The following is a 16,116-nucleotide window of genomic DNA, read 5'->3' on the forward strand; positions in this document are numbered from 1 at the left end:
CCAGCCTCACACCCCATCTATAGGCCAGCCTCACACCTCACCTATAGGCCAGCCTCACACCCCGTCTATAGGCCAGCCTCACACCCCATCTATAGGCCAGCCTCACACCCCATCTATAGGCTAGCCTCACACCTCACCTATAGGCCAGCCTCACACCTTACCTATAGGCCAGCCTCACACCTCACCTATAGGCCAGCCTCACACCTCACCTATAGGCCAGCCTCACACCCTTCCTATAGGCCAGCCTCACACCCTTCCTATAGGCCAGCCTCACACCCTTCCTATAGGCCAGCCTCACACCCTTCCTATAGGCCAGCCTCACACCTTACCTATAGGCCAGCCTCACACCCTACCTATAGGCCAGCCTCACACCCTACCTATAGGCCAGCCTCCCACCCCGTCTATAGGCCAGCCTCACACCCCATCTATAGGCCAGCCTCACACCCCATCTATAGGCTACACTCACATGGTGTTTTCTTTCTTGCTTTTTGACGCTTATTTTCCTCTTTTTCTATGGTTTTTATTGCTTTGTGAACAATTAGTGACGGCAGCAGTAGAACAGCTTTGGAGCTTTCACAGAGACAATGTAGCTATGGGGTAGTGGTCATACCCTGGTGCCCTTATGGTAAATTACTGATAGGTGGGTAGGTTACACCGCAAATGCCATTTTGGTGCAGACTGGAGGCTGGCGTAGGTTTCCTGGCGCACACACTGGTGCGCACGGGATTTCTGTAGAGGCAATGCGTCTCTACATATATCTCTGTACTGTTGGAGCTGCAAAAATCGGCGGACTTAATAAATGTATCTCACCAAGGAACATGGCTGTAATTGAATTTATAGTATATATCCTAAATGTTCTATAATAAGTAATTGTATATGGGAGACCTGCTGCGACCTCTAGCTATGTTCTGTAATAGATCGCCATCCTTCTCATCACTGATCTAATAGAAGGATCAGCTGGAGCTTTAGAATTCTTATAGAGTTCAGCCATTGTTCTTGGGGTGGTCTTGTTCCTGCCATCAGGAACCCCCCTTATTGTTAGTTCCTGGCCCGAGTATCCGAGTCTGGAGACATTCACAGTCCTGGATGAGATACCTGCCTCATTGTTCCTGTGGAGGCACTGCAGGGAAATGGAACACTTGCTTCTATTTTCCCACACATGTAAGTACTGCTTATTGGGGCGTAGCTATTGGGGTGTAGCTGTTGGGGCGTAGCTATTGGGGTGCAGATCTTGGGGTGTATCCCACCCAGTCTGGGTGAGAGATGGAAATCTAATCCTTCGGCTGATGGATCCGGTGATCTCTGGTGTCATTGATGTTTCCGGAAGTTCCAGCCCAGCTCCATTCTGCACTATACCCTTACTATATAAATGGCGCCCCCCAGCTGCTGTATTGTGGTTTTGCAGTCTTGAGATATTATATCAGCCAAACCTGTCATCCGTGTCTTGTTTTTTGCAGTTTCCGTCACGTGAAGGTAGTCCAGAAGGGCTTCGAAGGGCCGATTCCTGCAGGAAGTCCAGGAACTTCAATAAGCAGCCCAGCACCGGGGATTATTATAAGTACCTAGGGCAGAACACGTCCGAGGCCCCAGCCGACCATAGGAAGATGGCACACAGCGAGGAGGTAAGCCGTGCCACAAGGTATCATAAAAATACGCTGAATGGGTACACATAAAAAAATAAGAAAAAATCAGACCAGGGGCATAGTTATAGTGGGTGCAGCGGGTGCGGCTGCCCCTGGGCCCCAGAGCCTGAGGGTCTCATTTCCTCATGAGATTGCCAGTATTGTAAATTAAGCATTATAGTTTAAGGGGAACTCCTTCCAATCAAATGGTTTCAGAAAGTTATATTGATTTGTAAATTACTTATATTTAAAAATCTCTCATCTTCCAATACTTATGATCTGCTTTATGTGCTGCAGAAAGTGGTGTGTTCTCTCCAGTCTGACACAGTGCTCTCTGCTGCCACCTCTGTCCATGTCAGGAACTGTCCGGAGCAGCAGAAAATCCCCATAAAAAACCTCTCCTGCTCTGGACAGTTCCTGACATGGACAGAGGTGGCAGCAGAGAGCACTGTGTCAGACTGGAGAGAATACGCCACTTTCTGCGGGACATACAGCAGGTGATAAATACTGGAAGACTGGAGATTTTTAAATAGAAGTAATTTACAAATCTGTATAACTTTCTGACACCAGTTGATCTTCACCGGAGTATCCCTTTAATGCCCAGTCTATGTTGGCCTCCATGTTGTGCCCATTCTGGACTGACGTTCTTTTTCTCTCTTTGTTGAAGGGTTCTCTTCTCTCTAATGAAAGTGTGCACAATGGTAACGCCTCCGATAAGAAACCTATGGGGAACATACCACCCCCTCCCATTCCCCCACCTCTCCCGGACAACCTGTGTTACCCGCCGCCCCCACCTCCCCTCCCAACAGAGGCTTCTGTCTCCAACTCCATGCAGCGACGCTCCTCCAACTCTACAGGAAGTAAGTGTCTGGATGCGCCATTCACTCTCTGTGCAGTAGCCTTAGGTTTCCACCTCTCACTGTGTTGTATTGTTGGATTTATGTCTATTCTTCTAGTCCTAATAGACAAGTGTTGATCATTCTGGGGATTGGGCGCTGATTGTTAAATAGAGGCAGGAGAAGCTCTCAGCTAAGTGCTTCACTCTCCGGCTTGCTATGACCTCTGTAGAGACTTAACATTGAGACTGTATCCTGAGATCACAGTGAGCTAAAGGCCTTTGCCCCTCCCGTCTCTTGGCTCTACCTAGTGATCAGCAAGGATCTGCACAACCAGACCCTGACTGATAAAAACTTCCGACAACTTTTTAGCACATATAATTATTTTTTTTTTTAAAGTGACAGTGCTCTTTTAAATTGTTGTTACAACTGCTCCCCTGTAAACTGTTGGTCTCCATAGCAACAGACAACACCTGACACACTCTGTAGTCTGACCCTGAGTCATAGACGCCTAGTCGCCCTCTGCCTTCCATGTCAGCACAAAGTAGGGGACAATGGGAGAAAGTACGAGACGGTGGGATCCCGCTGCGCTGCATAGTCTGCAGAAGCGCCATAAATACAAAACTATAGGAAATCTTTGGTTCTAACCAATGGCAGACCTGTTTTACTGTTTACACTATGGAGTTACATGCAGATTTTGGGGCAGAATATGTGCAAAATGTTCTTCCCAGCATAATTCAGGTTTGTGTTAAGTAAAAAAAAGACCTTTTAAAGGGGAACTCCAGTAAAAATAATTGTTTTTAAATCGACTGGTATCAGAAAGTTATCCAGATTAGAATTTTTTACTATTCAAAAATCTCCAGTCTTGCAGTACTTATCAGCTGCTGTATGTCCGGCAAGAAGTGGTGTATTCTCTCTAGTCTGACACAGTGCTTTCTGCTGTCCATGTCAGGAATTGTCCAGAGCAGCAGCAAATCCCCATAGAAAACCTCTCCTGCTCTGGACAGTTCCTGACATGGACAGAGGTGGCAGCAGAGAGCACTGTGTCAGACTGGAGAGAATACACCACTTCCTGCAGGACATACAGCAGCTGATAAGTACTGGAAGACTGGAGATTTTTAAATAGAAATCATTTACAAATTTACAACTTTCTGGCACCAGTTTGCCAGAGTACCCCTTTAAATGGTTCCATTGCGCTTAGATTCCATAAGCAAAGCTGCCTCGAAGTTTCCCTATACTAAAGTTGTAGTAGCCATTATCCTTGACCTCGATGTGACCCCGCCCCTGCGGAGCCCTAACACTCCATCTGCTGCAGTCACTGTACAAAGGAAAGAGGAACAATCGACATTTTGTAACAAAAACAATTACTTTTTGAGCCCATTGAGCTGGGAGGTTTGTTCTGTATCCATGGTGATTGATTGTGTAATATTTCTAGTGCTGAGCGTGAAAATCAATATAGAGCCGAGGCTGAGCGCGGTCTTTGTTCTGTGTCGGGGCGGCCATTGTCAGCGGAGTTTATAGGGTTGTGGCCCTGAGTGACAGAGGTCCCTGGAGGCAGATCAGCTGATCATCTTTCAGCTTTCTCTTGTGCTCCCTGCTGCCCCCTGTTGAGCAGTGTATTACACTGCAGGGCGGCCATTGATGTTACTGATACTCTGCTTAGTCTATTAGTTATTTGTTAGTTGTTACTATCTGGTTTCCCCGTAATCTCTCGCTGTTACAGTTAATGGAGGAGGGTGATGGGGAGCAGACATCTTAGTACATAGAGTGTATTGGCACAAGTGGTGCCAGCTCAGCGACGACGCATGGGCAGTCCCATGTAAGAGATAATACAGGCAGAATATAGGAAATAAGGAGTTAAAGGGTTTTCTGCCCTTTTTCATTCTGTAAATTCCCGACATACTTTGGGTTCCAATCCTTCACTATTGTTAAGATGACCGCTTGCTGTCAGTGAATTAAAGCCTGTATGGTCCTGATACTTGCCACATCCCACATTGTGTCTCTATGGCTCTCCTACTGTTACAGAACTACAACTCCCATCATGCACTGACAGACATAGGCTGGGAGCTGTACTCCCGCATCAGCCAGAGAGATACAGAACACTGGTCCAGATAACAGAGATACAGAACACTGGTCTAGATAACAGAGATACAGAACACTGGTCTAGATAACAGAGAGATACAGAACACTGGTCTAGATAACAGAGAGATACAGAACACTGGTCTAGATAACAGAGATACAGAACACTGGTCTAGATAACAGAGATACAGAACACTGGTCCAGATAACAGAGATACAGAACACTGGTCCAGATAACAGAGATACAGAACACTGGTCCAGATAACAGAGATACAGAACACTGGTCCAGATAACAGAGATACAGAACACTGGTCCGGATAACAGAGATACAGAACACTGGTCTAGATAACAGAGAGATACAGAACACTGGTCTAGAAAACAGAGATACAGAACACTGGTCTAGATAACAGAGATACAGAACACTGGTCTGGATAACAGAGAGATACAGAACACTGGTCTGGATAACAGAGAGATACAGAACACTGGTCTAGATAACAGAGAGATACAGAACACTGGTCTAGATAACAGAGATACAGAACACTGGTCTAGATAACAGAGATACAGAACACTGGTCTGGATAACAGAGAGATACAGAACACTGGTCTAGATAACAGAGAGATACAGAACACTGGTCTAGATAACAGAGAGATACAGAACACTGGTCTAGATAACAGAGAGATACAGAACACTGGTCTAGATAACAGAGAGATACAGAACACTGGTCTAGATAACAGAGAGATACAGAACATGGTCCAGATAACAGAGATACAGAACACTGGTCCAGATAACAGAGAGATACAGAACACTGGTCTAGATAACAGAGAGATACAGAACACTGGTCTAGATAACAGAGAGATACAGAACACTGGTCTAGATAACAGAGAGATACAGAACACTGGTCTAGATAACAGAGAGATACAGAACACTGGTCTAGATAACAGAGAGATACAGAACATGGTCCAGATAACAGAGATACAGAACACTGGTCCAGATAACAGAGAGATACAGAACACTGGTCTAGATAACAGAGAGATACAGAACACTGGTCTAGATAACAGAGAGATACAGAACACTGGTCTAGATAACAGAGATACAGAACACTGGTCCAGATAACAGAGATACAGAACACTGGTCTAGATAACAGAGAGATACAGAACACTGGTCTAGATAACAGAGAGATACAGAACACTGGTCTAGATAACAGAGAGATACAGAACACTGGTCTAGATAACAGAGAGATACAGAACACTGGTCTAGATAACAGAGAGATACAGAAGACTGGTCCAGATAACAGAGAGATACAGAACACTGGTCTAGATAACAGAGAGATACAGAACACTGGTCCAGATAACAGAGAGATACAGAACACTGGTCCAGATAACAGAGAGATACAGAAGACTGGTCCAGATAACAGAGAGATACAGAACACTGGTCTAGATAACAGAGAGATACAGAACACTGGTCTAGATAACAGAGAGATACAGAAGACTGGTCCAGATAACAGAGAGATACAGAACACTGGTCTAGATAACAGAGAGATGCAGAACACTGGTCCAGATAACAGAGATACAGAACACTGGTCTAGATAACAGAGAGATACAGAACACTGGTCCAGATAACAGAGAGATACAGAACATGGTCCAGATAACAGAGATACAGAACACTGGTCCAGATAACAGAGAGATACAGAACACTGGTCTAGATAACAGAGAGATACAGAACACTGGTCTAGATAACAGAGAGATACAGAACACTGGTCTAGATAACAGAGAGATACAGAACACTGGTCTGGATAACAGAGAGATACAGAACACTGGTCTAGATAACAGAGAGATACAGAACACTGGTCTAGATAACAGAGATACAGAACACTAGTCTAGATAACAGAGAGATACAGAACACTGGTCTAGATAACAGAGAGATGCAGAACACTGGTCCAGATAACAGAGATACAGAACACTGGTCTAGATAACAGAGAGATACAGAACACTGGTCCAGATAACAGAGAGATACAGAAGACTGGTCCAGATAACAGAGATACAGAACACTGGTCTAGATAACAGAGAGATACAGAACACTGGTCTAGATAACAGAGAGATACAGAAGACTGGTCCAGATAACAGAGATACAGAAGACTGGTCCAGATAACAGAGATACAGAACACTGGTCCAGATAACAGAGATACAGAAGACTGGTCCAGATAACAGAGATACAGAACACTGGTCCAGATAACAGAGAGATACAGAAGACTGGTCCAGATAACAGAGATACAGAACACTGGTCTAGATAACAGAGAGATACAGAACACTGGTCTAGATAACAGAGAGATACAGAACACTGGTCTAGATAACAGAGAGATACAGAACACTGGTCTAGATAACAGAGAGATACAGAACACTGGTCTAGATAACAGAGAGATACAGAACACTGGTCTAGATAACAGAGATACAGAACACTGGTCCAGATAACAGAGATACAGAACACTGGTCTAGATAACAGAGAGATACAGAACACTGGTCTAGATAACAGAGAGATACAGAACACTGGTCTAGATAACAGAGAGATACAGAACACTGGTCTAGATAACAGAGATACAGAACACTGGTCTAGATAACAGAGATACAGAACACTGGTCTAGATAACAGAGATACAGAACACTGGTCTAGATAACAGAGATACAGAACACTGGTCTAGATAACAGAGATACAGAACACTGGTCTAGATAACAGAGTGATACAGAACACTGGTCTAGATAACAGAGAGATACAGAACACTGGTCCAGATAACAGAGAGATACAGAACACTGGTCTAGATAACAGAGATACAGAACACTGGTCTAGATAACAGAGATACAGAACACTGGTCTAGATAACAGAGAGATACAGAACACTGGTCTAGATAACAGAGAGATACAGAACACTGGTCTAGATAACAGAGAGATACAGAACACTGGTCTAGATAACAGAGAGATACAGAACACTGGTCTAGATAACAGAGATACAGAACACTGGTCTGGATAATCCTATATGAACTGCTAATACATTGTAGCAGACTTCAGTTCTGTGCCAGTGCGGTGTATAGTAGGTGACAGAGGATTAGACCTTGTTTACACCCAGTACCAGGCAGACCTCACTGCCTGCAATTGGTGCTGTCAGGTTGTCAGTCACCGTGGCTGATGGTTTACCAGGTAGTATAATTTTTGTTTTCTGTAATTTTTTGCCTAAGCAGGGAGCAGGGATTTTCATTGTTATATAAGTTGTCAGTCAGCGTGTCTCATGTCTGATGTTGTCAGTCAGCGTGTCTCATGTCTGATGTTATATGAGTTGTCAGTCAGCATGTCTCATGTCAGATGTTATATGAGTTGTCAGCGGCTCCGGATCTCCAGCATCTCTATGAAGCAGCGGACTGTAAAGAGCGTCTCCCACTCCGGAGGACTCAGCACGGCCATGTGTCATATGTTTGGCCAGTGATATGACTGGGTGCCTGTAGTACCACATTTCTCCAGTAGTGGTCACTGCAGGGATAGTGTGCAGCTTCCCCTCAGCAGTCACCTTATTTATGACATATAGGAGAAGTCCTGGAAACTTCACAATGTTGGTGAACTCCTGTAAATAAATTTAAAGGGATTGTCTCCTTCTTGGTTAGGAGGAGGGTCAGGGCGAGCGCTCGTCTTACAGGACGCTCATTAAAGGTTATGCCTTGGAGGTGGCTGTGATGGGACGCCTTTAATCATACGGTGACACTATCAGAGAGGCCGAGTCATCGGGGCAGGGCTGCCACCTCCTCCCATCTTCATGTGACAGTGCTTTACTATAAGCCTTCCATTATGTACAGGGTGAGGGGCCTCATCATCTGCTCTGAGCTCCTGTAACAGTGACATCTATAGGCTGCAGGCAGGTACTGCACCCACCCCTCCACTCCACTATACATTGTCATTTACTGATCCCATACTAGGAGAAGAGATCTGGATCAGTTCAGTCTCAGTTGGATTTTGGGGCATGCTGAGAGTTGTAGTTCGTAGTTTACAGACTGACTCTTGGTACTTGGTACAGTACTTAGTATATGATGGCACCTGTCCACTCCCTGCTGCAAGAACAGTCTCCTGTTTCTTGTGTGCTGATCAGGGGTGGATTAACTTTACCATAGGCCCCGGGCTGTTCACCAAGCCTGCCCCCCCCCCCACTGTAACTATGGCAGCACTAGCCTGGCGTTCATAGTACAGGATAGATAATGTCATGATGTCCTGATTTGTGCAAAATTGCCATAAAAAAACAGTGATTTTTTGCAAATCATGGCGGAAGTGTAGCCAGGAGACAGTACACCACTGAAAGTATAAGGGTGCCTTCACACCTACTGGATCCACAGCGGATCTCACTTCTGCGGATTCGCAGCGAGAACCGCTGCGGATCCAGTATCAATTCACCCCTATGATAGCACATATTCGCAGCGGGATTGACATCCCGCTGTGAATATGTGCTTTAACTCCCTGGTGCCCGCAGCCCCGCCGCCGCATCCCCCATCCCCGGCACATCCCCCATCAGCCAACCCCCAGCCCACTGCCGCCCGCATCCCGCCGCCGAGAGCATACAGTACCTGCTCGGCGGCGCGGCTGCAGTGAGGCTGCCGGCTCAGGTTCCGCTTAGATCAGCTGAGCGGGACCGGAGCCGGGAGCCTCACTGCAGCTGCGCCGCTGAGCAGATAATGTATGCTCGCGGCGACGGGCCGGAGATGGGCTGATGGGGGGGATGTGTCCGGGATGGGGGGGGATGTGCCGGGGATGGGGGATGCGACGGCGGGGCTGCGGGCACCAGGGAGTTAAAGCACATATTCACAGCGGGATGTTAATCCCACTGCGAATATGTGCTATCATAGGGGTGAATTGATACCGGATCCGCAGCAGTTCTCGCTTCGAATACGCAGAAGTGAGATCCGCTGTGGATCCGGTAGGTGTGAAGGCACCCTAAGTCTTTTTGGGTGGTCATGGGCCCCCCAGGAGCTCAGGGCCCCGGGCTGCCGCCCGAAACACCCCTATTATAATCCACTACTGGTGCTGATCATTCCCTCCTCTCTCTCTATATCATAACTTCATTATTCTAATACAAAGCTCCGAACCCTCAGCACAGACATGAAGGTAGAGCTGTCCCTGTGATGTGGACACATTGTAGAGACCCCTCAGAACTTTGGACACATTGTAGAGACCCCTCAGAACTTTGGACACATTGTAGAGACCTCTCAGAACTTTGGACACATTGTAGAGACCCCTCAGAAGTTTGGACACATTGTAGAGACCCCTCAGAAGTTTGGACACATTGTAGAGACCCCTCAGAAGTTTGGACACATTGTAGAGACCCCTCAGAACTTTGGACACATTGTAGAGACCCCTCAGAACTTTGGACACATTGTAGAGACCCCTCAGAAGTTTGGACTGCTCGGGTCTTGCTGGGAGAAGCGTGTGGCTTGGCACTTCCTGCTCTCTGTGCGTGACACCAGATGCTCCCATACACTTTACATTAGGAGTCACGAGACCCCACAAAACAGCCGTACCCTGACTAATCAAAACTTCAACATGTCAAAGGGTTTATTTAAAGTGACAGTGTCCTTTTAGGTTATGAATGTTGGACCTTCAGGTTTTGCACTTTTTTTCACTCTCTTTCTTCTTGTTTTTTGCTCTTTTCTCTCACTCCCCTTGGCTGTCCCCTGTGCCCGGCCTCGCTCCCCCTTCCCTCGTCTGTCTCTTTCCCCTTCATCTCTCCCGTTCGCGCTCATTCCTGACTGGCATGCTGATCCCATCCTCCTCGCTCTCCCCTCTGTGCCACCATTCTGCCCTCTCTGCTTTTTTTAGAAGTGAAAGCTCTCAGGCAAAGAAAGAGTAAGTACCGGACGTTCTCCCCTGTAGCCTCATGTAGACATAGATCCTAGACGGCCGATCCTCTAGATATGAACATTGGGAAAGATATTGGGGCACTGCCACCTCCTCACACTCAGGGAGGATCAGCACGAGCCGAGGATCAGTACAAGCTCTTTTCTACACAGAAGACTAATGTTATTAGGGAAGATTAACTATTTGGGCCCCGAGCCAGTACTGTGGCCCCCGACCATTAGTAACCCACAGCCCCCCCCAACCCCTTGAGTGATCAGCGCTTTCTGATTGCTTCTTCATAACCCAAAGTGTCCTGATTATAGTAGTTGGTAAGGGGCCCCTGATCCTGAACGCCTGGGGGGCCCCTGATCCTGAACGCCTGGGGGGCCCCTGATCCTGAACGCCTGGGGGGCCCCTGATCCTGAATGCCTGGGGGCCCGGATAACTCCAACGCCCCCCCCCGCCTGTCTGTTAAAATCACTTATCAGAGTATTAGAATCTTTTTATTTCTTTAGTTTGTTTAGTGTTGGGAATCTCTGAGCTGTAACCAATAGCTGTAACATTGTATCATAGTGTCACATATATATCACTCATCTGCTACTAAGAGTTACAGCCTATACTGGGCTTCAGAGCTGCATTCACTGTTCCACAGGCTGCTGAGCTGCAATGCTCACTCTGGTTTCTCTAAGGACTTTATTACATCTAATGGCAGAGCCTTATCCTGACAGTACGGGATCCCACCAGCAGAATAGTGAGTGCAGCTCTGGGGTATAATACAGGATGTAACTCAGGATCAGTAATGTAATGTATGTACACAGTGACCTCACCAGCAGAATAGTGAGTGCAGCTCTGGAGTATAATACAGGATGTAACTCAGGATCAGTAATGTAATGTATGTACACAGTGACCTCACCAGCAGAATAGTGAGTGCAGCTCTGGAGTATAATACTGGATGTAACTCAGGATCAGTAATGTAATGTATGTACACAGTGACCTCACCAGCAGAATAGTGAGTGCAGCTCTGGAGTATAATACAGATATAACTCAGGATCAGTAATGTAATGTATGTACACAGTGACCCCACCAGCAGAATAGTAAGTGCAGCTCTGCATATATCTCGGGATCAGTACACACATTTGAACTCCTAAGCTGTTACAGTAATATATTATGAGTAGAGTTGGGTGATAGGTGAGCGGATGCTTTATAATGAGGCCGCCTGTTATTAGCATTAGTCATATATCCAGCAGGTCGGACATCTTTACAATACAGTATATCTCCCGCACAGCCGATGCTGCTCCTCCTGCAGACGGCCTCTAGTTATTCCTACTTCCCTTCTTTCTACCTAAACACCATCAGCAAGCCGCTGTGTATGTATGTGTTGTGTCTAGTATATGTTTTCCATGGGGCTTTGTCCATATTTGATGTAGAAATCTTTATACGCCATCTGACATGAATATCCGGTGTCATTATAAGGTATACATGTGAATGGCGGTGTATGTGTTAGAGGGTTACTCCACCATACAGTCGTGGGAGTGGGGGGGCCCTTGCCTATAGGTGGCATTAAAGGGGTTATCCAGCGCTACAAAAACATGGCCACTTTCCCCCTACTGTTGTCTCCAGTTGGAGTTTTGAAACTCAGTTCCATTGAAGTAAATGGAACTTAATTGCAAACTGCACCTGAACTGAAGACAACAGTAGGGGGAAAAGTGGCCATGTTTTTGTAGCGCTGGATAACCCCTTTAAGGTCAGTGAATGACGTGGCCGCAATGGGGGCAATACAATAAGCCGGTTATCGAGTTGAAGTGACAGCCAGCATTATGGTCATGGTTGTATGTATGTTATAGTATGTAGATTTCTTCTACCTCGCCTATAGCCAGCAATGGGCCCATCCTATTCATCTATACAGAGCGGGACGAGGAGCCCCTGTGTGTTCAGGACTGTAGGGGCTTCAGGTGTTGTCATACAGGACCCTCACAGTCTTATCCTTCGGGGGCTTTTGCCTCTGATATTGATGCCCACCCTCGGGATACCAGACGGCCCTGCTGATCAGCTCCATGGGACTTGTGGTTCCACAGCCGTATGTACGCTGCCATGTCTGGGGGAACCATGGTGTCCCCATCATTGATGTCATAAAATATTTATGGCCACCAGGTCCTAGAAATCACCTTTAAAGTGAAATGCCTTGTTCCGACCATGACTAAAGCCTATGACAGGGCAGCTGGCAGCCTCCGGCCCCACGGTGCACACAACAACGTCCGCCCTCGTCCTCCTATTCTCCTTACATTATTATTATTTGCTATGACACCGGGGCTTTGTGGATCCATTAAGTATTGATGAGGGAAGGCCTGCACCTGTCACAGCCGTAATATCCGGCTTCTCTATGGCCGGCGGGGGGCTGCTGGGTATTATGTCGGGTAAGCCTGCGGGGGTGATAACATTTGGGAACACCCCGCCTGCAGCCTGTACGGACAATGAGAGAAGCGCAGCACCTGCTGCATGGATCCCAGACAATGGACGTGACGTGTCATTTTCTGCTGCCTCTCATAACATATATGGAGTCTATGGGGAGGAGGATGAGGCACGGACAGAGGCCACGAAGAGCAGTCACCCTGGTAACCACAGCCAGGCAACCAACCAATAATGGACAGTTCTTTATTGTAACTGATTGGACGTGTTTTGCAGGTTTATCCTCTTCTTCATCAGGTCTCTCAGGTTGGAGCTGATGAGAAAGAGAATAACCCTTCAAATCTGCCCATTATGGGTTCTAGTCTCCCTGTGGGTAATTGGGACTAGTTGGGGATTGGACCTGGATTAAAAAAACGTTCATTCCAGGACTTCACCCTCTGGTGCCCATTCCCGGGAGGGGGTCAAACTCCAGCCCTCCAGCTGTTACAAAACTACAGTTCCCATCATACCTGGACAGCCAAAGCTTTTGATGGGAATTGATGGGAATTGCAGTTTTGTAGCAGCTGGGGGGCCTGAGGTTGACCTGTGCCCTATACTGATCATTGAATGGGCCTTTGGCCTGGTGATCCAGCATCCCTATTAGAGCATGAGCACTCCGGGTGAGCGTGCATTTAGCACAGCATACACCCACTGGCTCCACTCAGTGATAACAACACGTACAGCGCCTCTCTTAGGTTTGTTTGGATATGGGACGGAGGAAGGACAGGACACTAATAGGGACCTGAAGTGAAGGGCACCACAATGGCAACCAAGTTTGCCCCTTTCTGTCTATTTAATGGCTACATTTTATTGTATAAATGAAATGTCATAGTCCCTCATTGTGACTCATAGGTAACAAGCCCAAAGCAGCCAAACCTGCCAGTGGTGCCCCTGCCCATCCCCACAATTCCTGGGGGACATGATAGTTATTCCTGTTACGTTACTATTCCTAGTTATATACTTCTGAGCACTGTTGGGAATACTACTAGACCGCAGTGTTACTTCCATATAGGCCGGACACACAACCTCTATAGGGCTGGGGTGGGCAATGAACATTTTTCCTGCTATCCGCAGACACCACTAGGGGGCGCTCATTGTAGTAAGGATCTATTACACACGATCAGTGTATATAATGGCTAAAACATGATGCCTTGGGGCCCCAGGATTTCATTGTACAGTACAATCCTGCTTCCAGCTTTACCAATGGTCGGTCCAGTACACGACTAACAATATAACCTTATGTTCTATAGGTACCAAGTCATTCAACATGATGTCCCCAACCGGAGACAACTCCGAGCTGCTGGCCGAGATTAAAGCTGGAAAAAGTCTGAAACCAACTCCGCAGAGCAAAGGGCTGACCACCATCTTCTCCGGCAGCGGACAGCAAGGATCAAATGTGCGGGTGAAGCCATCTCCTAGGTGTTATTATGTTATAGAAGTCATGATATATAGGAATGGCCTGCTATGCTAGCGTCCGCCCAACGCTTTACACTCTGTATAGTCTGTGTACGGATATAATCTAGATTGGAAAGTTGTGTCACTTTGTAAACACTGAACAAGCTGAGAGATTTCAGCTCTGATGCTAAAAGTTGTAACTGCAGGTCTGTATAGTACAGGCTAAAACTTAGGATTACTATACAGATGATACTGTCCGTATATGTGGGGAGGACGTAGGTTTATTCTGTGTCTCTCAGATGAGTCTTACCTTGTGTCTTTTTATGTTTTTGTCTTTATTCTTGGATTAAAGAGGTACCCCAGCTCATCTAATATAGTTATACCTGTAGGGTGTCAGGATAAAGGGGTATCCCAGCTCAGCTAATATAGTTATACCTGTAGGGTGTCAGGATAAAGGGGTATTGCAGATCAGCTAATATATAGTTATACCTGTAGGGTGTCAGGATAAAGGGGTATCCCAGCTCAGCTAATATAGTTATACCTGTAGGGTGTCAGGATAAAGGGGTATCCCAGCTAAGCTTATATAGTTATACCTGTAGGGTGTCAGGATAAAGGGGTATCCCAGCTCAACTAATATAGTTATACCTGTAGGGTGTCAGGATAAAGGGGTATCCCAGCACAGGTCATATAGTTATACCTGTAGGGTGTCAGGATAAAGGGGTATCCCAGCTCAGCTAATATAGTTATACCTGTAGGGTGTCAGGATAAAGGGGTATCCCAGCTCAGCTAATATAGTTATACCTGTAGGGTGTCAGGATAAAGGGGTATCCCAGCTCAGATCATATAGTTATACCTGTAGGGTGTCAGGATAAAGGGGTATACTGACCACCACTCTGCTCTAAAAGCAGTGGTCTAGTTGGTGTGAATATATAACTATAGTATAGTATAGGGATGGATAGGAGCCGCCTCGGCTCATTCTCATACTTATTACCTCTTTCTCTCCCTGCAGTCAGAGGTTCCTTCTCCGTCTACTCCTCCTCCGGCCTCTCCGGCCACATCACCCGGGAACACCATGATTCTCCCCAGCAAGGCGGCGGTGAAGCCCTCTGAGCCTGTGATGAATGGCGGCTCCGCTCCTCCAGCCACGGCCCAGAGCAGCCAGCTGGATATCGAGTCGCTGATCCCTACACACGATGAGCAGGGGAGGCCGATCCCTGAATGGAAGCGACAGGTCATGGTGCGAAAACTGCAGCTGAAAATCCAGGAGGAGGAGGAGAGGAAGCGCACGGTAAGAGGAGGCTCCGGCTCTGCGCTGCCGTGCGGTGGGTTTGCAGTGACTCCTGATTCTGAGCCGTCTCTGGGTGACTCTGCTTCCTCTTTACGTTTTTTTTTTTTTCTTGCTATGGTATAGAGGGCAATCCGGATATTTAGGGGCCGTTGTAATAAATACAGGGATTGTTTGTTCTTGTATAATGGAAATATTGAGCTAAACCGTCCTATGAGGGTGACACAAGGCCCAAACCTTGTTACCTGGGATGAGTGGAATGCTGAGGGTTCCCTGCTGACAACCGCTCTGCGAGATAGAGTTCCTAGTCTCTTAGCAACTTTGCTCTATTTGGATCAGTTCCTAGCTTTCTGTTGTCTGTGGATACTTACCTGTACTGTGACTCTCCTAGTCCACGGTGTGGGTGGAGGTTGTCTCTGACTTGTCCTCTGTTGAAAGGGGTTTAACACTGCATACCGTATCGAAAGTGCGCTGTGAATGGGTGAAGATTGCAATAGCAGAAGTAAAGAGAGAGATAATAGGAGAGAAGAAGAACAGACTCCTATAGATTCACACATCCATGTGACATACAAACAAAACAATAACCCTTTAGATA

At 46.7% G+C, this 16,116-nt stretch overlaps 1 protein-coding gene across 2 annotated transcripts in view; it reads left to right on the forward strand.

Annotated features, from left to right (window-relative positions):
- The window catches only part of ESPN (espin), a 96,187-nt gene that overhangs the window by 58,649 nt on the left and 21,422 nt on the right, over positions 1-16,116 (forward strand). The window contains exons 7-10 of one of the 2 annotated variants that reach the window (XM_069946947.1): positions 1,458-1,622; positions 2,290-2,482; positions 14,092-14,243; positions 15,246-15,524. In XM_069946947.1, coding sequence (XP_069803048.1) covers positions 1,458-1,622; positions 2,290-2,482; positions 14,092-14,243; positions 15,246-15,524 — 789 coding nt within the window. The remainder of the gene's footprint in view (positions 1-1,457; positions 1,623-2,289; positions 2,483-14,091; positions 14,244-15,245; positions 15,525-16,116) is intronic. The other variant, XM_069946948.1, reaches the window with a different exon arrangement.

Source organism: Dendropsophus ebraccatus, chromosome 12, assembly GCF_027789765.1.
Source record: "Dendropsophus ebraccatus isolate aDenEbr1 chromosome 12, aDenEbr1.pat, whole genome shotgun sequence".
Lineage (NCBI taxonomy): Eukaryota > Metazoa > Chordata > Amphibia > Anura > Hylidae > Dendropsophus > Dendropsophus ebraccatus.